The sequence below is a fragment of the Neurospora tetraspora genome (assembly GCF_033439725.1).
Source record: "Neurospora tetraspora strain CBS 560.94 chromosome Unknown B0H65scaffold_5, whole genome shotgun sequence".
NCBI classification, from domain to species: domain Eukaryota; kingdom Fungi; phylum Ascomycota; class Sordariomycetes; order Sordariales; family Sordariaceae; genus Neurospora; species Neurospora tetraspora.
Genome location: NW_026944387.1, coordinates 2,175,963 through 2,203,779, shown reverse-complemented (window position 1 = coordinate 2,203,779; position 27,817 = coordinate 2,175,963). Strand labels below are relative to the sequence as shown.

Genomic DNA, 27,817 nt, shown 5'->3' with positions numbered 1-27,817 from the left:
TGCTGCTGCCGCCGAGCTAATCCCTACCTACCTTACCTGCCCTGTCCCGTTACGGTGATAATTTGTAGCGAAGCGAGCGAGCGAGATCCCTTGCCGAGCGCCAAAACAAGCTCACAAGCCCGCGCGTACAAATGCGGTTACAATGTGTGATAGTCACCGCGGGCGTCCGAATCCCCACTGCATATCCTGGCAGCTATTGAGTAGTGCTGTTTTTTTTATGTCTTACAACGGTTAAATCTTTCTGCTTGGACGCCTGTGCTGTGGTTCAACTTCATAAGCTTCTGGTTTCATTGACTTATCATTTTCTTTTTCTCTTGAGAGAGCACCCGCTGGGCTTCGAGAACGTCCTAGCAGGAAATCCTTCAGAGGCTACCTACCTACCCACCTACCTATCTATATCTGCCCGTCACAGGCGCCGTGCCGTCTGTACGTTTCGGACCAGAATCAGAATCAGATGTATGTATGTTTCTAATCTCTGTCTGTTCCAACTTTCTTGTGTCTCGGACAACGGAACGGCCCACGATTACGGTAGAGGCGGCGCAACTGAAATCTTATGGAGAAAAATACTCAAGGGATCGTTCTGTGTCTGTCTCTCCCCGGTGTCTCGCTGGTTACGAGACTGTGGCTGACACCATGGCTGGCGGGATGTGAAAGTCATGAAGAGAAGGGAAGGAAACGATGGCGCAGTAAAGTGAGCGAGCCCACCTTTGGTGACTAGGCGCCTTGATATCCGATGGTTTTACTGGAGAAAGGCGGCAATGTGAATGAAGCACCGTGCTGTTGAAGTGAACCAAGAGGTTTGTCATTGCTGAAGCTTGAGCAAAGGATAATGAACAGTGGCGATCAACACATCTGCTGAACTGCACGCAATGCTGTGTTCCACAACACAGCAGTTGCTTGAAGCCTCTTCATGTTGCGTAAGGGCGATGATCTACATTACCCATACACAACCTACGCGCTATCGCCGCTGCCGCCGTAAGATACGTTCAATGATGATGTTCTTGTGTATCCCTTCAAAGATGAATGATTAAAGAGATCAGTTGAAACGGTCTCAGCAGTGCCTGGAGATGGCGCTCGTGTTAGGGTCTTGGGAAGTCTGATGAATATGCTGTGCGATGTGGAATTAGTGTAGGTCGCCGTCTCGCCGTCAATGTGGTAAGCATGTTCTGATCCAGGCCTATTTGCAATATAATATCTGTTAAGAGCCTCAAGATGTGTTTGACGGGCTCTTTGTGTAATGTGATGAGAGGGAGGTGGGGGCAAGTAGAGTTATCGTCATGGCGAGACCAAAACCAATATGTCCGTACGGGTTTGTACGGATACTTGCGCCTTCAACGGGCGTCTAATAACCTTTTATCCGCTGCCGCGGGGAAGGGAAAAACTGAGTGGCTTTTCGTTCAGTAGAGGTACACTTGCTTATTGGTAACGATCAACCACTTTTTCCTCACCGGTTCCGCGTGAAGAGAAAGAGATGATCATCGAAGTCTTGCGGGGAGGTTTTGACTTCAACAACCTACCCGAAGAGGTGAAGGATCCCGAACCATGAACGAATCGTCGCCGAACGTCCCACCAGTCACCATCCATCACAACCCCTGTCACCCACTCGCTCTGTACTTCTTTTTATAGGTTTGCAACCATGCTTTTTCAGCCTTGCTGCCGCCAAGTCTTGAGAGTTTCAATTTAAAATGAAAAAGGGTGTTTGACGTGGACAACTGTCTTCCAAGGGATCGATAAGTATTGTCCATCGCTCAGGTTGTGTGGGAAAGCCACATTTTACCAGATTTGTTCATGATGTTTCGGCAGTACGTATTTGATGCGTTTTGACAATGAGGACGACAACGACAAAAAAGATAGGTAGCGAGAAATGAGCTAGTATCAGAATTAGTTGCACCCAAACTCGACCCGCAACTGGAGGATTTCTGATCATAGTCGGGTATTTACAGTTTCGTTATAGACAGGCATGGATAGTCGGTTGCTGAGGTGTAGCCTGAGGAGAGTTGCTGGCTGGCCGGCCGGCCGCTGACACGGTTCATGAACAAATAATCCGCTATGATATAGGGATAGCTTACGTGCCTTAGCAAGCCGGTAAGTGGTGAGCGAGATATAACCCAAATCACATCCTTTCCTCTACTCTCTTTTCTTTCCGATCCTTGTCCTCAGCCGCCATTGGGACTGATATGGCTGGTAAAACGTCGAGCTGGCTAGCACTACTGGTGTAGCTACCGAGGGGTATTCAACGGGAAAGCGTGCTGTTGATTTCCGCATGCATATTGAAGAAAAATAGATCAACAATGCAAGGAACCTCCCCCACGCATCTCCGGGGAAAGGGCTGCGGCACGGAGACTTGAGAACTCGACATGTCAATATCCTCTGCCTCCCTTCCCGGGAAGAGCAGCTCTGTATCAAAGTAGCTAACCTCTTCCGGCGTATGTGGTGAAAGGGGAAAAGAGGCAGATACGTCATGAAGAGGAACATATGAAATCGAGCAGGAAATGTTTCGAGAGAAGGGCGAACCAGGTGGTGACATGTATCAAGGCGTGGGCAGGTGACCAGTGGTGCCTGGTGATGGCCAGACGGCCAGTTGATGGGAGAGCTCTGTTCATAGGGCATTGAAAGGCCTAAAAACTGGCTGGTCTTTTGAGAGATAACATATCGTGGGATGAGATACATGGCGAGCTCTTATCGAGTGGATGTGCCGAGTGGTCATGGTGGTCGTGGCCGGCGTGGCCTGCTGCAAGGTCCAGCTCCGCAATGGAGAGAGAGGAAGATGCTTGTTTCACAGCCCATGATGGAAAGGCAGGTTTTTGGGGTGCATTTAAGAACTCCTCCCGGGAAGCAGGGGCCGAGGCTGTTGCATGGCGTGTGAGCTGTGGCTTCCGAAGCACATTTCGCATGCGAGTCTCAATGCATCTTTTTGGACGCCATAGTCGTTATCGTCGTGGTCGATGGTATCGAAGAACGGTTCAAAGCCCACCGCTTTTTGAACGAAAGACGTTGGACGTTGAGAGTCTAAGAAGCCGGCAAGGGGTATGACATGTTTCAACCGATCCACGGTCAGATAATTGTATGTAGATCGATCGCAAAAGCAAAACCCCAAACGACGCAGTCAACCGACCGTCAGACGCCGAAGGAAAGATAATCTCTCAAACATTGTCTCGTTTGGCTCTGGTCGGACGAGGACTGAAGCCAAGTGAACTTGGCCCGGTACCTTGCTTGGGTGAAGGGGAATACTCATCACATATGGCAGGAGCATATGGCAGGAGGATACCACGATACACGGCACAAAGCTCGTACTCGTGTGGAATTCATGACGTGCATTTGTGAGAAGATGAATTGGCATCTGCATGCTCTTGTTTCGCGTTTGTGGAGGGTTGTGTCGATTGGTATTTCAAACAAGCAAAAGGAACGAGTGATGCCCCGCCGCCGATGGAAACCAAGGAAGAACAAGAAGAAGGCATGGCCAAGTCAGGAGCTCCACTTTCGACTTCCATAGCGTCAATTGAAAAGCGTGGCCGTGCTCTCATCGGTGCTGTCTCCATTTTCCTTCTTCCATCTCCAGTCCTGGAGTTCGCCCGGGGTCCGTACCGCTGGCACGAGCGCAGGCTAGCGACAAGTGGAAGCTGACAGCCGGGTAGAGCAAATCGCGCCAATCCGAGCGGCTTCCCTGACCCGGCACCAAACTTGAGTCTTCTGTCTCCAGCAAGGACCCACACCAAGGCAGGTCCCGGTGGGCGGCCGGCCGTCACGGTCCAGGGCCCCTAGAAAAGATGGAAGCCCATCCAGTGGCAGCCATCGCACACCTGCAAGCCGAGACGGGCGACACGGGCGACACGGGGCGGACAAGCTCAGGACGGGAAGTGCGAGACCTTTTCTCCTGCCACACTGAGAGGTGACCTGCCATTGACCTTGTTGATATTGCATGTCTTTGCAACTGAACCACACACACCACACATCTTCTCCCTTCCTTCCTTTCCACCGCACACAAGGTGGCTGCCGTACTCCCGTTCCAGAGGTCTAACCCTTCCTTTCACTCATTGGTGATTGTCTTGTCTTGGTTGTCTTTACACTTTGTTTTCTCTTTCCCTTTGCTTTCTCAGTGTGGTAGATACTAGAGGTACCTACCTACGACAACGTGCTACACGGGCAACTATACGGACTTTCTCTCACTTCGACCCTTCGACCTTACCGCGGGCATCTCTGGCCTTGACGTCCATTCATTACTACTTACAGTAGACTATCTCTGAAGCGAGCAAGCGGCGACACTTGCTTGAATCTGTTTGGCAGCGATCCCCTCGCCTATCGAACCGAACAACAACAGCGGTGTCTCTGTTTCCACCCCAGTGTCCGCCATAGCCGTGTCCGGAGTATACAGCAAAGGGAGAGACTGCGAGTCGGATCCCTTCGTCCCTCACAGGTACCCCCAGCTGCAGGTTCAGGTTGTCTCGTTCACCTCCACCACCCAAAAGCGGCCAAGTCCCCCAACCAAAGGGGCCCCAGGGCAGGCCACCGACCGCCGACCCAGCAGCGAATCCATTCCGTTCAGCAGGGAGCGAGCAGACCTTTCCACGGACTGGATGAAAATTCCAAACGCGCAATTCTGTCGTCAATTGTCTCATCATTGTCGCCTGCCGACTGCGACTGCAATTGCAATTGCAAGCCGAACCGGTTCGTGTCTTGCGTGTTCGGGCCTTTGAAGGACCCTATCGATCCCTTACCTCGGTGGACTTTGGTGCCCGCCATTTTTACAACGTCTTAGAGGTACCCTGCCACCCTGCAGCAGTTAGGCGGCTGTCAAGAGGAACCCACGACTACAGACGACGACACTTGATTATACACAACGACGACCATTGCGATTTACGACCCTGTTGCGCTTGCGATTGCGATTCCGACTGTGACTGCGGTTGCCCGGGGCGACGGCGATTCATCGACACAAGGTGCAAACTCGGTGAAGGGACCAAAGGGGAAAGGGGCTTCGACCGCAAGAACGCACCTGTATTGTCCACATTCCTCCGCCGCCAGTTGTCTCCTTACCGCACTACACACCAACAACACCCGCCCAAAGCAGTAATGTCCTGACGATGCAAACCACGACCTTTGCGAACCACGACTTTTCCCTTGCTCCCTTTTCCTTTCCCGGCGGTCAGTCGTCAACATAGCTGTCCCCCCGTCCGGCCAAGATGCAGGCCGTGCCGAGTGTAAGTCGACAAAAGAGTTCAAGCTCGACACCACCACCACCAACACCATCACTACCAACACCATCACTATCACCGATACTACCTACTTTTTCTGCACATCTCGGCATCCCCACTGCGCAAACAAACCCGCTGGACGGTCCCGTACACACGATCCCCCTTCTGGACTTATCGCGGCGTCCTTTCCTTCTGCCATTTCCCGCCTGCACGTAGCCGGTTTTCGTTGCAGGACCCCCGATGCTAACTTCAATGCTTGCTTGCAGCTTGTGGGAACCGGCACCGTTGTTGCGGCCGCCGCTACTGGTCTAGTATTTGGCCAACCTCCCGACCTCGACCCCCCTCGGCCCATATCCAAGAGAAAGATGGCCCATGACTGCGATCTATTCCGAATGCCCATGGCATCTCCTCGACCCGGCACCAGCGGCGCCCTTCTCACCTCTCCGCAATCAGAATACTTTCCGTATGCCTCCTTCGACCCAACCTTCGATGTAGTTCCGGGACCCCTTACGTCACATCCCACCAATTCGACCGGCGTCCAGCGCCCTGGCAGTTTACCCCCACCGCCTTCGAGAGGGAATCGAAGTCAATCATTCATACGGAGCCATAGCCCGCGGTCCACAGGCAATAGTGTGCGGGATTCGAGTTCGTCTAGGGAGTCGTGGTTGAAGCGCTTGTCCATACGTCCTCTATCTCAGCATGGAATCAGTCCAAGGTCAAGCATGGGTCCGGACTCGCCTTCGATAAATTTCTCCAACAACGGCTCAGAAGCGCCCATGCTGAGGTCCAACACCACCACTACGTCGGGGCAACAAGCGACACCAAACAAGCTAGTCAAGAGGATAACAACTGGGCAAGGCGGAAACTCAGAGGCGAAGCAAAAACGAGGATCGAGGCCACAACTACCGACGTTGCGACGACCAGCCACCAGCCACCAAAGGTCCATGACACTCCAGCAGCTTCAGGGCACCTTCTGTCCAACACCGGTGGACCCCAAGTTCTCGCTAGAAGAAGAGCCGGAGCCTCAAGATCGTACGACAAACCCACAGGCAGATGCTGGCGTTGCCAAGGGTCGCGGGCGATGGACATCGTTCTTCCATGCACGGATACTCAGGTCGTCCGGCCGGAGAAGTGGTGTGCGGTTGAGCGAAAGTAGCCTTGACAACCTCTTGCTGCCTTCCAAGCGTGTGCAAGTACACACAGATAATGCACCCAGGCCCTACCTAACCAAGCCAGATTACATAGCGGCCTGCCCAACTCCTGAAATGAAACCACGGCAATCTCGACCAGAAACCCGAGGAGGACGCTTGGAGGGCCTAGACAGTGCACCACTTGCTTCTCCAACTAGGCAGTTGAGGAGGTCGCTGTCGGTCCGAAATCTCAATTCAACCGAGACAAGGGCCCTGAAGAGTACAAACGCCCGACGCCCGAGACGAGGCACTGCAAGTGATGCCGAGGGGAGCGGTAGGCATGCAGGAGGACCGGGGCCGATGGACGATTTCATGCTTGCTGCACCCAATCGCGCAGATCAGCCCGAGGCCAGACCGGCTTGGGATGGAATTTCTCCACCGACTCAAACAACACCAAAACAGTTTGAAACAGGCTTGAGGCCGGGCCTTCGTCTAGTTATTTCTCACAAAAGAAATCCTTCGTCCCCGCTTGTTCCCATGTCCCGCATCCCAAGCCTCAACGTCGACGTTACACGACTGGATCAACCCAGCCCCACCCCCTCATCAGCTTCTCCAAGTCCATATCAAGGCCCAATCAACTACATGTCGGCCACACAGGGCGCGGGCCGCTCTGGCGAACAAGCGTCTACGTTAGTTGGCTCAGAATCGATCGACGGTCGGGATGGTTTGTCTGGCGATGACGATGACACAGACCTTCGAAGCGACGGCATGTATGATTCGTTCCGCACCGGTGCCTCCTCCAGTCGGCTGAGGACGGTTGAGACGCCACTAGAGTCCATGTTTGACGAGTCGCCACCGGGCACCGCTGGTAACAGCAAAAACAAGAGGTTGTCCATCCAAGAAATCCTCGGGCAATCGTGGGATGGTGCTACCAGGATTATGGAGGAGGACGAAAGTCTTCCGCCAACCTTGCGCGCCGCGTATCTGTCGGACGCGACCAGGATCGCGCACGATGGAAATGACCAAAACAGCTATGAGCTTGACCCTACGCCAACTCTCTCTTTGGGCGAACACGACTTTGGTCGCTTGTCACTTGATGATGATGACGATGACGACTGGGCGCGAGACGATGATGAGGCCTTCAGCAACCATCTTTCACCGCCGTCCACGACGAATTCGAGCAGCGTCAGTCCCGCGATACGACAGGCGCTGGCAGGCCTATGCGAGCAAAGCAATGCAGACCTTGGCCACGATGCACTCGACGACCGACCACGGAGTAACATCTTTGACTGGTGTGAACCGCCATCGGTTGACAAGTTCGATCACGATGGCCAATCATTACGCCCCAAGACGGTGCACGGAAAGCAGGTGCTGGACTTGAGAGGAGGCCGCTCTGTGATTCGGAAGGGGCCCAGCGCAGCCCATATACGGAGTCAAAGTGTACCTGTCGTCGTTCCTGATCTTGCAGAAGGCTCCAAGCCTACTCCCAAGTTTGGCACGTGGGGGCTGAGTTCCAAGACGGTCAGTGAGGACTGGGATGACGACTTTGACTTTGACGAGGTGCCAGTGAGTGCAACCGGTTGCAAGGACTCTGCCACGAGCTTCTCGATGGTTGTCCCTGCTTCCATCCAAGCGAGCCAGCCTTCTGTCAAAGCACATTCGGGACAAATTCGCGAACTTTCCTTGTTGGTGAACGACCTCAAGCGGCTATGCCGTCACGGAAAGGAGCTTGACATCCTGAATGGCCCAGCAGCATCGAAGTGGGAAGAAGCTGAGAATATCATCGAGCTCGCTTCGCCGGATGAGGAGGACGAAGACAACGCCGACACCAGCTCGCAGTCAACGGAGTCGAAGATTTCAAGCATCGATGAGCGTTACCTGGAAGAAGGGTTTGACGGCTCGATCCTTGACAAACAAATCGATCCGTTTGAGGCTATGCCGCCTCCCATGGGAAAAACCACGGTGATACGTGAGCGACAAGTGGCACGGCGACGATCGGTCTTCTCTCCTGACGATGACATCTTTGGTGGCGGTTGGCCGCTCACGGACGGAAGCGCAAAGGCGACGCGACCGCATACCCCCGAGAGGTCGACAAGTCCCACCGGGAAATCGGCAATGATCGCGACAGTCATTGAAGCCATGCAACAGCAACGTTCGACGGCGGACCCTGTTAAGCACGTGGCCCCGGTTAAGCCTTCAAGTTCGAAGCTGTTTTTCGACACAAACAGCCTTCACGAGTTGGTTAAGCGAGCGGGCCAGCTTCGGGACTCTCTCGCGGAAACGGTCCGGCGGGCAGAATTGCTCACACAAACTCCCACCAGTACCCCCCGGGTTGAGCCACCGAAATCTCGCCATAACCTTGACGGCAGCCCGGCTTTCACTCGAGTCTTCACGGACCCCTCTGCAAGCCCACAGAGTCCACAGAGGCGATTACCCAAGAGCCATAGTACGAATTCGGTCCTAAGGAGAAAGTCATCTGTTGATTCTCCACGGTTGCATATGATGACCGTTAACTAGTGGAGGATACGAAAACGACGGCACGACCGACGCCCAACGGGACCGAGAACACATTGTATATGTATAATTAATATATTTCGCCACGAACGCATCGACGACGATGGTACATCAGTCTCTCAGGTTGGAACGGACTATTGAAGTGGGCTGGATCGAGAGATATGAGTGATGAGGGTATTCCCGCTATATTAGGCTGAGGCCATCGGATACGAAGATATAATGGAGGGGGTTTTCGACCAACGAGAGAAAGACATGAGATGATGCGACAGCAAGAAGTGTCGCACTTTTCTACTGTAACCAGGAGAGAAAGAGGAAAGCAGAAAAATGTACGGGGAGATAATGGCCATGGCATAGCAGGGCATGCGGCATTTCATCGTTCTTGTTTTCTTGCATGGCGGGATCTTCCTTGAGCAGCAGCAGCAGCAGCACTTCCTCATACCATTTGCATTGCTTCTGGATTAGGTTGCGGAAAGGGGAACGGAGGGAGGGAAAACGCATAAAAACGAACAGACGGGGGTTAAGCAAGCGGAAGCATACCCTACGCACAGCATGGCAAAACCATCAACAGCAATGATCAAGTCATGAAATAGGCTCATGAACAGTTGATCGACCTTTTAGTTAAATTAATATGTCAATGTCTATCTACAACTTTCTTGTACTGATTTCGTACATGTTGGGAGCGTTCCTTGTTAAGCTCTGTCTGATGTCTGTCCCTTCGACTGAGTTTACATGTACTTTGTCACTTTGTCCTGCTCCCAAAGTGAGCTTGCCTTTAACCACAAGTTATGGAAGGAAACTTGAAGTCCAAAACAACAGATCCGATGAATGAAAAGCCATCATAGGCCACGCGCAGATGTTGCATGGCTGCTGCAAATCTGCAATGCAGTGCACCTACCTCTCTTTACTGCTCAATGTAAGGTACAACAATCTAACAAGTACCTAGAGGTAGAGAACGATCCTTTCCTTTCGTTGTTTGGGTGAGATCATTCCGTCTCCTTTTTCCCCTTCCCAACTTCAAGTTCCGTTTTTCGATTTTCGATGAAGGAATGATATGCGGCATGTATCACAAGAGCGGGCTCATCCTTCCCTTCCCCGGACAGTTGGCAGTCAAGGTACCCCAAATTGCCAATTAGCAGGCCCTTACCCCGTAGTAATGGAAACATGGAAGATGGAGGGGTAGCTTGCTTTGGTTAGTTGTAAGTAGGGATTCATAGCAATATGCCATCCTTTTCGGACTTCCATCGTGCTAGGCATCTCATGTTGGCCTGCGGTGCTCGTGATGCCAACTGAGATGGATGCAGCCCCCTTCAAATCGCTATGTCCCTCCAGTCATCTCCCAGTCCCGCGAGTCGTGCCCAAAACCAATAGTCAAATCCAATTGGAGGTTGTGACAGTTCGACGGCGGTCTCGAGCTGGCGACTTACCCCACATTGGCAAGAGCAGGTGGGCCCCGCCGCCCGGCTGGTTTTGCCTGCCAAACTCTGCCAGCCAACCAGATGCAGACTAGCGCGTCGCGCTGGCCCCCGAGAGACAGCTGGGAGGTTTTGCGGGTTTTGGAGGTCAACACGCGAGAACCACTGGGAAGGAGAGTGCAGGGACCACCCAGCCGAGTCGACAGGCCTTCCAGAGGTTCGACAGTGCCTGACGTCCCCACTTTGGCAGCGGCAACCCAGCAGCCCGGCGAGCGGCGGCGGCGGTGAACGAGAAGCTGGTGGCCTGGTGCTGGCCCGGCTGTGGCCCGCTCATTTTCTTGCACCAAAAATCAACAAATCTCCCTTTCCACTCCCAGTCTCCCTTAGGCCAGACATCAAACCTCTCCACTTTCACCGACCTCCGTCGTCTTCGTCTATCCGCGTCGGGCTTTATCACCACTTCCATCTTTTTGCTCTTCCATCTTTCTGCCTTCAACCTCCACACAGACCCGTGTTCGTCATCACCAAACCGTCAAGATGCGTGAAATTGTAAGTCTCCCTTTGCTGACTACCGCGCCGCGCACGCAGAGCAATCCTTTTTTTCCCTCCTAGACCCCTGATTGTCCTACCCCACCAAACTGCCTCGTCTCCTTCTGTGCCTCGAACCCTGCCTACCGCTTCCTGATATCATCATGATCCTGCTCGCTCCCTCGCCATCGCGGACTGCTATCTCTCGCGAGTATCATGGATATCGACGCTGACACGATCTCTTCACGTGCTATAGGTTCATCTCCAGACCGGCCAATGCGTAAGTCGATGATGGCTTCCCCCGTCGCGATCCAACGACAACAGCAGGACTAACACGACACCCACGATCAGGGTAACCAAATCGGTGCTGCTTTCTGGTACGTCGTCATGATCGCGAATAACTACATCTTTGTGGGAACTGGACGCTGACAGAACAAACAGGCAGACTATCTCCGGCGAGCACGGCCTCGACGCCTCTGGTGTGTACGTAACTTCGTGCCCGATAACCATATCTGGTGATGACCTCGAAAGCTCACCGCCCACAACAGGTACAATGGCACCTCCGAGCTCCAGCTCGAGCGCATGAACGTCTACTTCAATGAGGTGAGCAACAACCAGTCCCAACGACCTCCCTCTAGAGAGTTCGCTCGCTAACTAGCTTCGCGCTTGCCAGGCTTCCGGCAACAAGTATGTCCCTCGTGCCGTCCTCGTCGATCTCGAGCCCGGTACCATGGACGCCGTCCGCGCCGGTCCCTTCGGCCAGCTCTTCCGCCCCGACAACTTCGTCTTCGGCCAGTCCGGTGCTGGCAACAACTGGGCCAAGGGTCATTACACTGAGGGTGCTGAGCTTGTTGACCAGGTTCTCGATGTCGTCCGTCGCGAGGCTGAGGGCTGCGACTGCCTCCAGGGTTTCCAGATCACCCACTCCCTCGGTGGTGGTACCGGTGCCGGTATGGGTACCCTCCTTATCTCCAAGATTCGTGAGGAGTTCCCTGACCGCATGATGGCCACCTTCTCCGTCGTGCCCTCCCCCAAGGTCTCCGATACCGTTGTCGAGCCCTACAACGCCACCCTCTCCGTCCATCAGCTCGTTGAGAACTCCGACGAGACCTTCTGCATTGACAACGAGGCCCTTTACGACATTTGCATGAGGACCCTCAAGCTCTCCAACCCCTCTTACGGCGATCTTAACCACCTCGTCTCCGCCGTCATGTCCGGCGTCACCGTCTCCCTCCGTTTCCCCGGCCAGCTCAACTCCGATCTCCGCAAGCTCGCCGTCAACATGGTTCCCTTCCCCCGTCTCCACTTCTTCATGGTCGGCTTCGCTCCCCTTACCAGCCGCGGCGCCCACCACTTCCGTGCCGTCTCCGTGCCCGAGTTGACCCAGCAGATGTTCGACCCCAAGAACATGATGGCTGCTTCTGACTTCCGCAACGGTCGTTACCTCACCTGCTCTGCCATCTTGTAAGTTTTCTCTCGAAAGGCTGTATTCTTGACCATTGCAGTACTAACAAATCAAATAGCCGTGGCAAGGTCTCCATGAAGGAGGTCGAGGACCAGATGCGCAACGTTCAGAACAAGAACTCTTCCTACTTCGTCGAGTGGATCCCGAACAACGTCCAGACTGCCCTTTGCTCCATTCCTCCCCGCGGCCTCAAGATGTCCTCCACCTTCGTCGGTAACTCCACCGCCATCCAGGAGCTCTTCAAGCGTATCGGCGAGCAGTTCACTGCCATGTTCAGGCGCAAGGCTTTCTTGCATTGGTACACTGGTGAGGGTATGGACGAGATGGAGTTCACTGAGGCTGAGTCCAACATGAACGATCTCGTCTCCGAGTACCAGCAGTACCAGGATGCTGGTGTTGACGAGGAGGAGGAAGAGTACGAGGAGGAGGCCCCCATTGAGGGCGAGGAGTAGGCAATTCCACTCACTATCCGGGCTCCTCTGCGCACGTAAAGGGCCAAAGGCAATACTCTGCTCGGTGGAATGCCGGGCTTGTCGATTTTACGCACATATGCGCATTCTTGACTTGAAGCGGAGGAGTTCTTCGTTGCGGGTTACAGTGTTTTAATAAAAGAAGACATTCTAGTTGTTGGCCCCTATACTCTTAATACATCAGACAGTACATGCATGTTGCATGATGATGATAATATCTGTTTAGATTCCAGGCGTATGCCGCTGGTCGATCGTTCTCTCTATGCATTCTGCTGTAACTAATGTAAACCGAGACGTATCAAGAGAGGTTTACGGGACTATGTCAATGTTGTATGGTGTGCCTGTATAAGTTTTCGGAAGACACGCTAGATCTATGATGGAGATTATCATACCAACAGTCAAGCAATTAGTCACCCTTGGGCATTCATTTGTTCAAACGGACCGTTCTATACCCGAGTCATTCGACTTAGGTATGGCGATAACCTGACATGTTGCAAAAAGAGTCTGTGATAAGATCCCCAGCCTCTCGTAGCTCTACGCCCTTGGGCGAGGTATATCATGATGATTTACCCTGCTCCCCTCATGAGTATGCTACATGATAGCTGATAAACACCAACTATGTTTCAAAGGCAGTGAGGACGTGGATACGTCTCTGAGTCTGGCCCCGGTTGAGGAAGATATATCTGGGCGACACTCTGTCGTGAGTATATGTTGAGCATTGTGCGTCGAGATGCATCAAGAGCGCAGTGTAAGTATTTATCAACTAGTGTAGGTGCCTTGCCTCTGGATGTTGAAAGCACAGTCCAAAGTTCAAGTGAAGGCCCGTGAGGACAGTTTCGAGTTTTCTGTCCTGGAGTAGAAAGAAAGTGAGATCATGATCGTTTTATGTTTGGCGTGTAGGCAGCGCCGGCAGTAATGCAAGGAGGAAGCAAGATATGATTCGATGAACATGACCAAAAGATATACAACAAACAGGACCGGTAGCTCAGGGGTAGAGCGTTCGGCTGCAGTCCGAACGGTCACGCGTTCAAATCGCGTTCAGTCCTCAATTTTTTTGAAATTTTTTTTTTGAATTTTTTTTTGTGTATTCTTTGTTCCTCCGTGGTAAAGCTTTGCCTTTTTATCGAGCACTCATTCACGGAAAGTGTAACTTGCAGATATCAGAGATGCCAAACTGAAGGGAGTGATGCAGTGGGGAGTGAAAAGGAAGGGAGTGATTGATGGGTGATTGCGGTGGAGGACATTGTTCGACATTGGTGATGGGGACTACAGAGTTTGTTCGGAAGGAGATAATGAGACTGGCTGGGTGTTAATGTCATGGTAGAAATGGCAGGTGTGTGTCCTGGTTCTTTGTCCACTTCACGATCATTCCAGGCACCTGCAGGAGGTATCGAAGGCCCATGGAGTTTCTGAGTTTACACAAGCTAAGGTATCTAGAGGTAGGCAAGACGTAGAATCAGCTGGGAAAGAGCCGTCAAGGTGCGGATGTCTGTCTGTCTGGTGTAGCTGCGCAACTATGGAAGGAAGGGAGGAAGGAAGGGAGGAAGGAAGGAAGGAAGGGAAGAAGGAAGGAGGAAAGAAAGAAAGATAGAGCGCTAGCAGCTTCTGGGTAGTTCCTTCCTGTGCTGGGGCTGGGTTTGAATGGCGGGCGTGATTTCCCTTCCTTTTCTTCCTTCCTTATTGACTTCAGTTTGGGAACATGGCAGTGTTATGCTGCTCTCATCTCTGCATCTCGTAGCCCCACTGATGTTAACAGATCTGATGCTGAAGCATACAATTCGAAAGCACCAAGAGCACACCTTGGTGAACATCCTAAAGAGGGCAAGGAAGGACTCGTCTGATAAGCTTGTTATTGGTTTACATGGTAAGTGAGAGGAATAGCACACTTGACGAACATCCCCTCAGGTTTTCCCTGGTCAAACTGGTGAAGCTGATGAGGTGGACTGTACTTGGGAAAGAAGAATCACTTCAAAAGTTCAGCGTAAGGATATATATGACTGGGCAATGTCCATGTAATTGGGGTTGACACCGAGGGCCCAAGGCCGCAAGGGCCTGCAGGCGTATAGTCAACACATCTACGAACATCACGCTATGACAGGATGATCCCTTGCTCTCAACTGATTGTTCACTAGTGTATCGACCAAAGGAGGTTAAAGGGGTGGCTCGCTCCTCCGAGTCCAGCCCAGATGCCTACCTCTAGGCAGGGAAGACCGACGGCTCAGTGTCAGTGATGAAGATCGTGTTAAGTTCCCATCCCGGTGTTTGGTGTGATGGCACGTTATGGAGCGTTCAGTCCTAACATGCCTGAGCCACAGTCTACCCATATTTGGGAATAAGAACTCGAGCATCGCTGACGGTTGTTCCTATGTGGAGCTTGTTTAGACACATTCATCTCTTTGAGGGAACTATCATGCTAAAGTTGTGAATCAGAACAACTGCAGCCACTTGGGACTCCGTCATGGCTTGCTTCTCCACTGTCCCAGTATCTTTACATGAATGGTAAAGACATATTTACAGAAACACCTCTCGTCACGGCAGTGACCTTGATTTTAGGAATTCGTCCAAGGCGGCGAAAGCAGTCAAACACGTTGGTTACGTTAGGAACAAGCTGTGGTTTAAAGGAACTCTGGGATATTTCAGGTAATTCCCTTTCCGAGTTCATCAATAAGCGGACATTGAACTCTCCATACTGTCTAAAGACACTCCGATTCTTTCATCATATATCTACACTTCCTACTGCTTTGGTCCACATTACAAGGTCATACAACTCAGTCACATCGATCCATGTTTTCTGTTCTTTTTCTTTTCTTTCTTTTCTCTCACATTTCCACCATTGGGAATCAGGTCGAACAGCCTGGAGGGACGGAGTGAGGGAGGGGAGAGGTCTCTTCCGTTATCTTTCCCTTCCAACAATCCGTCGGAAAGTAAACAATGGTTGTGCGCGGGAGCGACTTACCGAAAGAAGACACAAGAGTCAACATAGCCTCGGCTGCAGCAACTTTACCGCGTTGCAGATATCTTAATAACGAATGGCTTTTAATAGCCCTATTGGGACTTAACACCGGGCCTGCTCGGGAGGGAACCGTTAACGAACGATCGATTGAACTCGTCGACTGAGAACCAAGCGTTAATACCTACTTGGGCTAGGCTAACGCAAATATTCACTCGTGGTATAGAGGACTGTAGTTTCTTCTTCGTGCTTTGGTACAGTTGTTCACTCAGAATTCTCACGGGCTAGCTTTCTATCTCTTGAGTCCTCAACAGAACTATTCCGTTCCATGTCGGACGGAATCTCAACCTATCACATACGCAGTAACACAGCACGAAAGCCACAGCCAACGAACGCCTCCTCTTCTCCGACTCCAACCGGTCAGTAGCAACAGCAGCAACAACAAGCTATGTAGTACGTTCAGTACACAAGTAACGTCACCAAAGCAATCACGCCGCAGGGCTACAAATGAAGCACAAGAAATAGGTAGCACGAAAAGGGACCCGACCTGAGGCAAGGCCAAGCAGAGGTACATACCTACCATGAAGCTTGTAGACGTGCTTGTTCTCCCTCCCTGATCTCTCCTACATACTCGCAGCTACAGCTAGCTCCCATTCAGACTTGCAGCATCACGCTCCACACAGAAGTGCTCGTGTAGTGTAACTTCCCCATTCCACAAAACATGGCATGATGGACACTCAGCCGCACATCTGTCCTCCGACACTCCCCACTCCTGACTCCCGACTCCGGTCACATGTATCTATCTACGCGACCTTTTTGTGATGTTCGCTTGATACGTAGGGGGGCTGTCGGCTCCGGCTCGGCAGAGTAGATAACGCCGATGCCGATGCCGACGCCGAAAGCTGGATACATAGCCTTTCCGCTTGAAAGCGGATGGGATGGGATGGGATGGGATGGGATGGGATGGGATGGACGAATCCTGAGCGAAGAAGGGAAGAAAACTAAGCAAAATGGGGGCGACTGCAAGCTTAGTGGTGTGACGAGGAGTGCATGTGTGTAGCGTTGTTTTTGGAATTTTGGGGTTGGGTGTAGATGTATGTGTGATGTGCCTGGTTGCTATTCTGCTATTTCTGCCTGGCGAATCGTGAATTTGAAGCTGATACATATGTGGGTTGATTTGTGGAGGGAAATGGGAGGGAGGTGAAGGCGGGAGGGAAGGAGGACTCCAGAGGAAAAGTCTCTGTCGGCGATGGGGAAAACCACATGAAGGAGGAGGGAAGTAAACGTAAAACGGTAAACCCTCGGCTTTCCATGTCACTGAGGAATGGTTATCGTTCATATGGTCGTTAACGGCCACAAACTTGGTCAGTTTAACTTTGTGTGTGAAAACATATCGTCTTGAATCCCGACATGGAGATAAATAGTTCCGGGACTAATAAACTTGGATCATCCTTGAACAACACATCGAAACTACAAATACCCCATTGCTTGCTACTAGTCAGTCATCGTCAGGTTTTCTGGGGGGCAGATAGGTGGTGCGCCTGTCAGCACTAGAGGTCGAAGATGGGGGGAGGGAGGGAGAGTCGTTTTGTCAGCCCTACGAAGAGCGGAGAGATAGGGTTCTGACCCCATTCTGACCCCAACAAACGTCCGCCCTCGTCCCGGTGGGTTGGGTCGTCCTGCTTCCTGCCTGCCCCCTTTGTCTGTTCGATCTGATCTGCTGATGTGATATGTAGATGCCATGTTTTGGTGTACCAATGCTGTGGTAACCGATCTGATTCACGGGGAATCAGTCAGGGTCAGGGGCAATGGCTTGCTTTTTGCTTACTCCGCTTTCCCGAGGAAATGGATGCATGTGTGAGATAGTTCTATGTAGTAGTCTTGAGTAAACAGGTCTTGAGGCTATCATCAAACGTCAGTCTAGCTTGCTCATGCCTAGCCGTGGTGGACACCATAGTGATGGCTGTGGCAGTGGCAGTGGTGTTGGTTTCGTTTACTTGCGAATGAACCATCCACCTGTACGTGGCTATCAGACCATCTGGTCTGGCTGTCTACCTATGATTGCACAGGTCGAACAGTCCGACAAGCCTCCGACAACTTTCGCTTTGAAAGGCGACAACGACATAACCCCAAGCGGATATACCTAAGTGCTTGATCATGGTTGGTGGTCAACCGTCACGTCGGCCGACTGAGAGACACGGGGGCATGGCACAGCCACCCCGCCCTTTCGGTTGTCTTTGACGCGTGTACAACAGAGAAAGTTGTGACTGATGATGGCTTTCGAGTGCCACAAGACGTCGGGCGGGCATCATGCAGCAAGGAACATGGTAATTGAGAAGTGCGAGGGATCCACGCCTCAAGCTCGCTCTATGCTTGCTCCTTGAAGCGGGTTAAAGTCCGATAACCTGGAAGTTGAGCACGTTTGACCGTATCCTACCGTAACAGGACCTGTAGAGTTGCTCTCTGAGAAGGGAGCTAGCTGTTCCATTTGCTCGGCACCAGAACGGTGATGTCTCATTCAGAAGAGAGGCTATGGATAGTAGCTTCCGCTTGAAAGCTTGAAAGAGCTTGCGATTGCAAACCAGGAAGTTGATTACACATGCCTTGGCTACCTTTGCTTTGAAGCATGCTGTGGTGAAGATGGCGCTATTCCAAGATGGCGCTATTCCAAGCGTATGGGATAAATTAACACCTGATATCCGGTCCTGGATGTCCACCATTAAAAATGGGAGGAGATCGAGGACCAAGCGACCAGAGATGGCGTGCTGTTGTTGAGCTGGTGCTTTGCTGGTGATCATGAACTTTTGCATGTGGAGATGGGAGTCTCTGGATGGAGTCTCCAGAAGGGGAACCGCAGTTGATGCCAAGAAGAGGTTAAAATCCGTGGATGCAGATGCAACCATGTGCAGGAATGTGAAGAGACTGCTGGGCCCCGAGTCATCCAATCACATCTCCATGTCGAGGGACCCCTTGCCCCTCCGCTCTTTCTTGCTGGCGGTGGCCCCTGCACCACCGCGAACTGGCGGAGTGGGGCACTTTGGGGTTTTTGGGTTCAGTGTGCCGTGTCCCCACCCTGCACCACCACGGTAGCACCTGCACCATCAACCATCACACAGTCACAGCAAAAATACGACTGTAACGACAAAAACACCCGAGATTCAGGTTGGCGGACATCCAGCTCGTCGAGATACGGTTATCACCGGTGCGCCGGTTTCTCAACACATGCTTCCGGTTGTCTACATGGTAACGGTACATCAATCTGCAACCAATCATTAGCCGGAAACCGAGAACCTTGCATATACATTTCCCGAGTCCGATCAGTATCTTTCTCTGTAATTACAATACACACTCACAACGAGGTACCAAGCGAGCCTGTCTTCCGCCTGTGTCACCATCTCTCAAAGAAATTGCCGAGCAACCAAAGAACCTCTCTGTTTGTTGTTCCACAAGACTTCCACAAGACTTCCCCTCTCTCTCTTCGCATTCGTCAGCTTGCCCGCGCACCCTCTAGTTGGGTGTTCTTCTTTACCCGCCCATGGTTACCCAAAGGCAATAAAGTCTTTGGACAGCCAATGCCTTTAGCGCATGGTGCGATGGTGCAATCGCTTCATGGTGGGACAAAGTGGCTATCTCGCTATTGTCGTCTTCCTTTGCCATGTATTGACGCCGTTGCCGTTTTTGGAGGTATACGTACACATACATCATACCAGACGGATACTGCAACTGTAGGCGCAATGTTTCTTGTTCTTGATTGCTAACACAACCACCTACCCTTTCCGATGATGCCGACTGACACCATATCATCGTTCCGTTTCGAGAGTTTCAAGATAGCAGCCGTACGCGCGTCAATCACTCCGCCGGCCGCCAGAAAACAAAAAAAAAAAGGTGTCGCCTTCAAATATTGGAGTTGAGGGGAAGAACCGAGCATAACGGAGCAATTCATCGTTCCGCGGGCGGCCGGGTGGACGGGATGAGCGGCTGGCGAGAAGACTCACTCATGCACAGAGCAGACATCATCAGCCCTACGCAGGATGGACGCAGGTCGCCAAAAACCCGACCTACCTTGGCACCTTGGCAGCAACCCCCGGGCCGCACGGCGTGCGCACGCCCTGCCCTGCCCTGACCTGAACGTTCGCTGCGAGCCTGCGCAACGGCGGCGGCCATCAAAACTCCCACCGTGCTTGTCTTTAGCTTGCAGATGGTCATCGACGTCGCGGCCAAGGATTGCTGGAGCATAGTGTCACAGTGTTAAGAAGCCTGTATGCAAGCTTCGTCGTGCACTTTCGAACCTCAAAGTCGTATTTCGGCAAGTAAAACTTGTGGAATTTCGATCTTGAATATCTCCATGAACTATCATGAAGTCATGGGTGGCTAGAGAGGTTGATCATCGAACTCTAGCGGACAATATCATATACAACCCCGACTTTCACCTCCATAACCCCCGTCATGAGCAACGCGCGGCCGTCCCGATGTTTCGCCAATGCTACCCATGATAGATGCTCTTGAGCATTGCACTGATTGATAATGTTCTCTGCTTCACCGCTCATACGGAACTGAAGGGTCAGTCAATACCTACCTATCTGGTATCGCACATCAAAAAATCCCGGCGTCACTTTTCCCTCGTGCGTTGCGTGGGACAGTAGACAGCAGGTTGGCCCGCTAATAAAAATCCCATGACTTAAATTGACCGAACAGTTACGATACTCGATGGCGTGCTGGCGTAGCAGCGTAGTCTAATAGGAACTTTTGGCGAAATGGCGGAAGCCTCACAGAGCACGGCAAGCACAGTCATCCATCCGGTCGCTCGGTCGGTCGGTGGATTGGACGCCCCGGTACTTACAATGTAGAAGAAACACACGGGTGAAAAATACCCCGAGTGTGAACAGGCGGAGGGAGTCCGAGCCGACAAATGCTTTTCAAGCAGGTCTGTAAAATCCGAACGTCAACGGCGCAAGGTACTCATCATGATTCAGATAAGGAAAGTGCGCAGTTACAGCCCCATACCATAGCCTGCTATCGGGCTGGCTGCTGTTGGTGTTGCAAGAAAATTTGGAATAGAAAGTTGGGGAACCCTGGACCTCCCTCGAAATCTGGTGTGTGTGTCCCCTTGTGGAGAGTTGGAGAGGATGGAGAGTTGGAGACGGGGTGGGACGAGGAGGGGAAAGGAACGAACGAACGTTACGAAAGAAAACGCGGCGTACCCGCCCACTGCCCAGCCCTATGGGCGTGTCAGTGCGTTCTTGCGTCCTGTTCTTGTCACGGTCGTTACCTGACCTGACGCAGGGCAGTACGGTACGCTTGGGAGCAAGGTACCCGACAGTACAGTGGCTGACATTTGCAACATCGTAGCAGATACTTCTGTTACTTTGAACCGGCTGTACAGTTGAAGGAGGGGACGGTGTCTATGGTCACACCGCGGGGTGTCGGAAAATGACCTCCTCTGGTCCCTCCGATATCATCAACTTCATGTTATATCCGAAGAGTTTCGGAAGACAACGAAGTTGCAGTGGTATCAATCAATCCCAAACCCCGTATCGTATCTCTTGAGGAACGAATGCGACTGCGACTTTGTGCCCTTGTTAGCGGTGCTGTGCTAGCGGTGGTAGCGGTGGTAAAAAAGGTCCCGGTTGAAGAGGAGACTCCGACGAGGTATTCCTTTGGTGACACAAAAAACGGAGGGGAAGAACCGTTGCGAGCTTCAATTTGTTCGTTGTTCATCCCAGCTTTGGTGTCGCACCCTGGGCTACCCTGGTCTGAGAGACCAGCTGCGTGTTAGTGATTGATGGTGATTGGTTCAAGTATGAGATGAACTGCTAAATTTGGGTAATTAGCCCAAAATATCCGCCGACAGGCGACAACAGCACACCTTTTTCTGTGACTGTCACACACAACCATCATAACCAACTGCTTTCTCAAACTGATTGGTGTCCCAGTCTTTGAGGAATGGCATTTCAAGCGCCCTTTCCTGCTGTATGTAGGTGAGTTCGATGCCTGCTGTTTCTATCTTGAGTATGCCCTTCTTATCTTCGTTTCCCAAAACGAGTTCCAGTGTGTTGCTATACCACCGGTGGACGGGAATTGCTTTCTTCAGAAGCTTCTATTCCCCGGCCTTCAAACGTTCCTAGGTACATACGCAGGACGCACCAACGGCTCGGATATTGATATTCTGGAACCGTATATATAGTAGGCTACCATTTCTGCAACCCACAACCTGCTTCATTTGTTCCCAACACCAAGGTCTTGGTCCCGCCGGCGAGGTCCGGTTGCACAGGGGGCAAGTTGTATAGGTCCGGTATGGTGGTTCAATTGGTTCTGGTTCAGTACCCATCTCCATGTGCCGATACGAAAACAGAGAGCGAATGAAGCCAACGATATTTTTGTCCAGGCGATTGGTAAGAGGCGTGGACAGTGTGTAATTGCCATTATAACTCCGTGAGCCACGCTGGCATGATGCGCTTAATACGGCGGCTGTACGAATAGAATTGCCATGTTTAGGAGGCCTTCACGCCTGACTGAGGAGTGAAGCGCGTCGACATTTTGGAGCTTTACGCATGTGGATATCCCATCGAATGAGAAAACTGACACGGCACGGGGTGCTTATAGGAAGCTTCCCCATCTTCCGGCTCACAGCCCAAATACCAGCCCTACAGACTCCGTAACCAGTAGCGGAGGCAGTTGATAATGCAGGGTCTTCGTGGCTTGTCGAGGGCAGAGATGGTGGCGACGTCGGAGAGGAGTAAGCACCTTAATGTGCAAGGGGATGGATGGGCTTAGCTGGAAACGTGGACCTGTTCGTGATAGGTTAAAGTCAACAATTGATCTGGTTGTGCCCCTGTGCCACATCAGTGGATTGTACTCCATAAGATAGACCACTTGAAGATTGCGCGCATGATTTGCTGGGACTGTAGATACCTGATGTGGTTCTGTTGCCTGATGTCTGTCATTAGTGCTTTTTTTCCAAAAACATATCACTCGATAGTCCCGAAACTGTGGTTATTAGAAAGCACCAAAAACGGCAACGAGCACTCCGCCCAAGAGGGGGCCCCGAGCGGTTGATCCAAAGGGGCCATAGAGCCAGAACGCTGGTCCTGGCTGGAACATGGAAGAGTGACACTCTTGCCGCTCCCAGCACTGTCAAACGCGGCCGAAATTTGACATCCTTTGGAATTTCTCGCCCTAAGAGGCCGTAACCAGATGATCGTGGCTGTTCGAAGCCATGACCCTGATACCATTGGTGGATTGCCGCGGTAAAAATAATGTTAATACGACAGACATTGCTGCTTCGCCTTCGAGGGATATCCTGGTGCCTAGAGCGCGGGCCGGTCCACAGAGGAGGAGAGAAACCTACTTCCGAGGTCTCCACCGGATCTTCAGACTGCAGACGTCAAGGTCGTGCAGCAATCACCAACAGACGACTCAACAGTAGTGGATTTTGTGTACCTCGAGCGCGACTGTCAGGGTCCCAGAAGGGTCACCAGCACCGGATGTATACGAGCCGTTGGTAGTACATTGACGAGTTGTTGGTCAACATGGCATGTCAAGCCGGTCCGAAGAGCCAGTGGTTCGGGTCTCAGCAGCTGCTTGGAAGGTCTCTGGCTTGAACTTGCAGCATAGCCGAAATCGTAATCTCCAGGTTTCCCCCCTCGATGGTCATACCGGCGGCAGAAATGTCGACTGACGGGAGGCCTAGAGATTGAAAGTATTCAGTGTACTGTAAACAAGAGTTTCAGGGCGGTTGGCTGTGAATAACGAAACACATAGCATTCTGAAAGGCCTTGGTGTGGGCGATTACTGATCACACAGGTTGATGGCAGGTTTGGATCTCAGACACAAGTGGTGCTGCAACAGCACCAGGTGATGAAATTGGCGACCGCACTGCCACTGCCCCAAGGTCTACCCGGTCAATGCCGGCGGGTTTGGCGGGTTTCTTGTTCAGTGTTCATTGTCTGTCTTGTCCCGGTACAACAGCTGGTAAATCACAGTCCGCATCGCCGTAACCGTTGCCGTTTGGTGTCGGGGTCGTGGTGAGGGGCTTGACGGGGTTCCCAGAACGCGAAGCTTTACAGGCAGCCGAATTTCCTTGGACCGGACTGGTGGGCTTCGCTCGCTGGCGGCCGCGTCGAGTTAAAGTTGGGTCGGGCGCGCGTTGTCACGTTCGGACTGTTCAAGTTGGCTTTGCGGTGTTACGGTGAAACTTTCAACGTAAAAAAGATTTCGGAACAAGGGGAAAGGTACACGTATGTTAGCCCATTACATTCTGGTACTTAAACCGTCCGGACGGCCCGCTATCTGGCCAATCATAGAGCTTTGTTTTGTCTAGTAATACATACCATTACATTGTTTATTTCTGGGCAAATTCTTAGAAAGCATGTGCCTGTAGTTGAACATCCCCTGTCGGACCCAGAACAGGGACAGCCGCTGCAGGCTCAGATCCTTTTGCCAGTAACGAATTCGACGACATCAACATTTCAACAGAACTGTCCCATCGCAACTTCTAGCGCTGCCTCGGAGTTCAAAGCGAACGGAGCCATAGCCTTGGAAATAACAAGGTAATTCTTCCAATAAAGCCCCAGTGACTTGTCCCAACGTGGGACATCGCCGGGATGGAGACCGGTCCGAACTCGGCACAATGGGGTCCGACGCGGGGGGGTCTCGGCCTTCGCTCTTCCGGTGTTGTCTTCACGTTCGACCGTTTCCAGTTTCCGGTGCCTTTAATCTTGGTGCACACAGCCACTTTCAACTGGGACATGAGGATAGGAAGATAGGCTGATAGTAGTTATAGGTACTGTCTGCCGCCCATGGTCTTACGAGGTCAAGCAAGCCAATTCAAAGTTGCGATTGGTCAATCACACTCAGCAGAAAGGCAGGCACTTTAAGTGTTTGTTCCTTCCGGAGAGCACTCCGCTGGCCCCCGGCATGGACTATCACGAGTGCCAAGTCGGGAACAACACAAGTACACAACAACCTAACAGCGACTCGCTAGTCGTTACATCGGGGCCGCGCCAGCATGGCCCAGCAGCAACAAAGGGAAATTTCAAAAATTCCAGAAACACCAAGAGAAAGCCCTCTGTAGGAGCTACAGTTGCACGGAAACCAACACTGTGCCGTATCTCTGCACAACGGCCAACAATTACCGCCGAATCCCAATTCGTCAAAGATATCTGGAGAACTGGGTAATTTGGGTGCTGGTGGGTGGAAAGACCAAAATCCACTCTGGGTCTACTGTGGTAGAGTCCAATATGGGTCTGTATCTTGCGGTCGTTGGTGCAACATCACACGAGAAAAAAAAGATCTAATGCTAACCTTGCCAAGACCAGATCAAGATCCCTACACATCTCAATGAAGTGGAAGAGCACCCCATCAAGACCCCTGTTTCGGACGTGCGGTCACACGTCCGCCTCTCTCTCCAGTCTTGACTCATCACTTCGACATTGTTCACTAAACTCTGCTCTGAGTTGTCCACACATTACTGGATCTACAAGTACAGATCAATGCTGGTTTGTTTGTTACCCCGAGGCTTGCGACCTCCTCGGACAAGGGAAAAGACAAGAAATTCCGGAGCCCCCATTGATTCAAACATTGATTCAAACAACCCCAAAGCCAGGTCAAAGAACAACAATCGATCGTGTCCCGCACACATGCACCAAGACCTGACTCCATTCATAGCGGGCAATAGCCAACTGGATGCTATTCACGCCAGCAGTCTCGCCTAGCTATCCTGAAAGTGGTAAAAAAGTCCTCTGCAAGGACCACGCTAACGAACAAACTAGGGGTGGTCTGTACATGGGACTGGAGCAGTTGGGCTATGGACAGTGGACAAGCCATAACCCATGGTGTAGTGCCAAGTGGGTGCCCCAACAGGAGTCGATAATCATGTGAAGAGATTGGTTATCATGATCTGCTCATGTCGGTCACCCACAGGCTCGAGCCAGGACCACTTTTTCACTTTTCAGTGGTGGTGTTCTGGGCCCACGGCCTGGTGCTGCTGGTGCTGAGGGACCTCGGCCTGGACATAGCGCGGAGATTGGAATGTGTGACTTGCTGCTTCGCTGGCGGTGATGCTGCTGGTGCTGCTGTGCTCGGCGGTTTTAAGCAATTCGAAGGCGTAGACTGGGGGTCCTCCATCATTTCAAGAGGCCCTGGAAGGGTGCGAGGGGGTGGTGGTCGACCCCTGAGATATTTGTTGACCAGTCGATTTCTTTCTCCTCGACCGTGTAGGGCTAGCGTGGTTTTTGCCAAAGTTGGCAAAGTTGGGCAGCACGACAAGCCAGCTAACCCTGGGTCCATCTAACGGCGAGCCGTGACTCGTCCAAAGGCGGCTGCTGACCTGCTGGCATTCCCGCTGTTACAGCCCTACGGCCGCCTGCCCAGAGGTACGTATGTACAGCCTACAACCAGCAAGTAAGCAATTCACGGTGGGTGAGAAATCCGGGGAATAAGCTATGGCAGGCAGGGATTGTCGGTTTTGTCATTGTTTGGCATCGAACCCTTTCCCTGGTATTCGTCTCGCAAAAGATGAAAGCGACGAAAGCGATGAGAAAAGAAACCAACACTTCGTTTCGCACGCTTCAGGCTCATTCTCCTCACCGCTAGTGGACTGATAACCAGTCAAAAGCCATCTGTAAATGAGATGCAGCAAGCCCATCGCATTTTGCCCGAAATATCTCGTCGTGAGGGTGTCAAGATGCGAGGTTTGACAGGGGGATTCGGGTTAAATGGTAAAATTAGGCCGCGATATCTTGTTTTGTGGTCGATGTGGTGGTCCTTTATTTAGCCCACAATCGGGTGGTAGGGTTCTTGTGGGTCTTTTTCTCGAAATATGGCAGCCTGGATACAGACCCACCGGGTTAAACCGCTTTCTGACAGCTCCGTTTGTGGAAGACTCCACTAAAAGTCCACCGTTGGAGCGGCTTGCGCACCGTTCCTTTCCTAGCGTCACCGTCTCTGAACCCCATTGACCCCACAGATGCCCGCACTGCCCGCACCGGACGGGGCCCGCCCATCAATCCACGGCATGGATACGCCATGCCCTGGACCTCGTCGAGTCGTCGCCATCCACTTCCCCTTCTGTCTTTTTCAATTACAATCTCCAACAAGTCACATCCGAGTCCCACTCACCACCACTGGGAACATTGGGACATCGTACCCCAACTCGTAAAACCACCCACCAGCGAGCCAGCCCTTTTGATTGACGCGGGATTCACATCGGACAAGTCTTCCATTCATTCACCCCATCATTCACCCCCCCTGGACGCCTTCGCCCTTTGCGTGACATCTCAGTGGTATGGTTGCCATGTCCATCTTTCATATCGATTTCACTCATCTTTCCGGAATCCGATGTAAATTACAGCTAAGCCCTGCTTCACAGACTACCTAGACTTACTATGTACTACAACGGTACCTACGAGAGAGACTAGGAGCCGAGGCTCCCATGTACCACCATGACCGAGATCCCCGCACGATGGTCGGTTTCAACATGATAATTGCTTCATGGCTTGCGAGACATGCTGCCGCTCGCAATCTTGCAACAGAACAGGAAGACTGGGAGGCAGGAGGGTCAAGAGCTCAGTCGATCTGGTGCACCCATCCCTGATAGGCACTGGACCAGTTGGTAAGGGGGGGGACAATGGGACAGAGGGGGACCCCAAACCCCGTCCCCTTCTCCGACCCTCGCCGGCGCGCGAGCCTTTGTGATTCTGGAGGTTGGCTTAGGGTCCAATCGCGTACCCAAAGGTGCGCTGCAGAGTTCTCTGGACACAGGGATTCATGGCCGTCCCAACCACTGCAGTGTCTCTTCATGCAGGCTCTTGGCCCAGCCTACTGCACCGTTCTGCAAGACCCAGAGACCAGAGGACTCAGCCCAAGGCTGCTGCAGGGTCAAGGGTGCCAGCCATGAGGTACCGTTGTGGACGGATGTTCAAGAGAAGCAGACTGCCAGAAGCACCCAATGTACAGTCTACTACGGGGCTGTGTAGGAATGGGTACAAGATGTAACACCAAGTATCTCTTGTATCTCCGTACCTCTCTGCACACCCTTCTCCTCTTCGGCGATTCTGGATATATAACACGATAGCCGCCTCCCCCTTCCCTCTTCGAGTTGCTATCTCACCACAGTGCCTCTTACCTCTACCATCAAGACCATCAACAACATACACGCAC

At 52.2% G+C, this 27,817-nt stretch overlaps 3 protein-coding genes and 1 non-coding gene across 4 annotated transcripts; 3 read left to right on the top strand and 1 right to left on the bottom strand.

Annotated features, from left to right (window-relative positions):
- The first annotated feature begins 4,898 nt into the window (after positions 1–4,898).
- B0H65DRAFT_230785 (uncharacterized protein) lies at positions 4,899–8,870 on the top strand. Its single transcript, XM_062822174.1, has 2 exons — positions 4,899–5,195; positions 5,456–8,870. Exons 1-2 carry the CDS (start codon positions 5,178–5,180, stop codon positions 8,834–8,836), a joined length of 3,399 nt encoding a protein of 1,132 aa, XP_062680599.1. The 5' UTR covers positions 4,899–5,177; the 3' UTR covers positions 8,837–8,870.
- Positions 8,871–10,363: 1,493 nt separating this feature from the next.
- Positions 10,364–13,150, top strand: B0H65DRAFT_469430 (beta-tubulin). The gene is made up of 7 exons (XM_062827008.1): positions 10,364–10,794; positions 11,030–11,053; positions 11,125–11,150; positions 11,215–11,256; positions 11,322–11,376; positions 11,447–12,237; positions 12,297–13,150. Exons 1-7 carry the CDS (start codon positions 10,783–10,785, stop codon positions 12,688–12,690), a joined length of 1,344 nt encoding a protein of 447 aa, XP_062680598.1. The 5' UTR covers positions 10,364–10,782; the 3' UTR covers positions 12,691–13,150.
- Positions 13,151–13,682: 532 nt separating this feature from the next.
- B0H65DRAFT_t326 lies at positions 13,683–13,754 on the top strand. The gene has a single exon. It is a non-coding gene; the product is annotated as a tRNA-Cys (tRNA).
- Positions 13,755–18,603: 4,849 nt separating this feature from the next.
- Positions 18,604–19,894, bottom strand: B0H65DRAFT_549988 (uncharacterized protein; the record flags this gene model as incomplete). Its single annotated transcript, XM_062829705.1, has 2 exons — positions 18,604–18,731; positions 19,783–19,894. The coding sequence occupies 2 exons, from the start codon at positions 19,892–19,894 to the stop codon at positions 18,604–18,606; spliced, it is 240 nt and encodes a 79-aa protein (XP_062680597.1).
- Positions 19,895–27,817: the final 7,923 nt, after the last annotated feature.

Bases quoted from the DNA above. Each gene is read 5' to 3' on its own strand.
- B0H65DRAFT_469430 (XM_062827008.1), top strand. The intron at 11,257-11,321 runs GTACGTAACTTC...CGCCCACAACAG, and splicing joins GGCCTCGACGCCTCTGGTGT to GTACAATGGCACCTCCGAGC. The intron at 12,238-12,296 runs GTAAGTTTTCTC...CAAATCAAATAG, and splicing joins CTCACCTGCTCTGCCATCTT to CCGTGGCAAGGTCTCCATGA.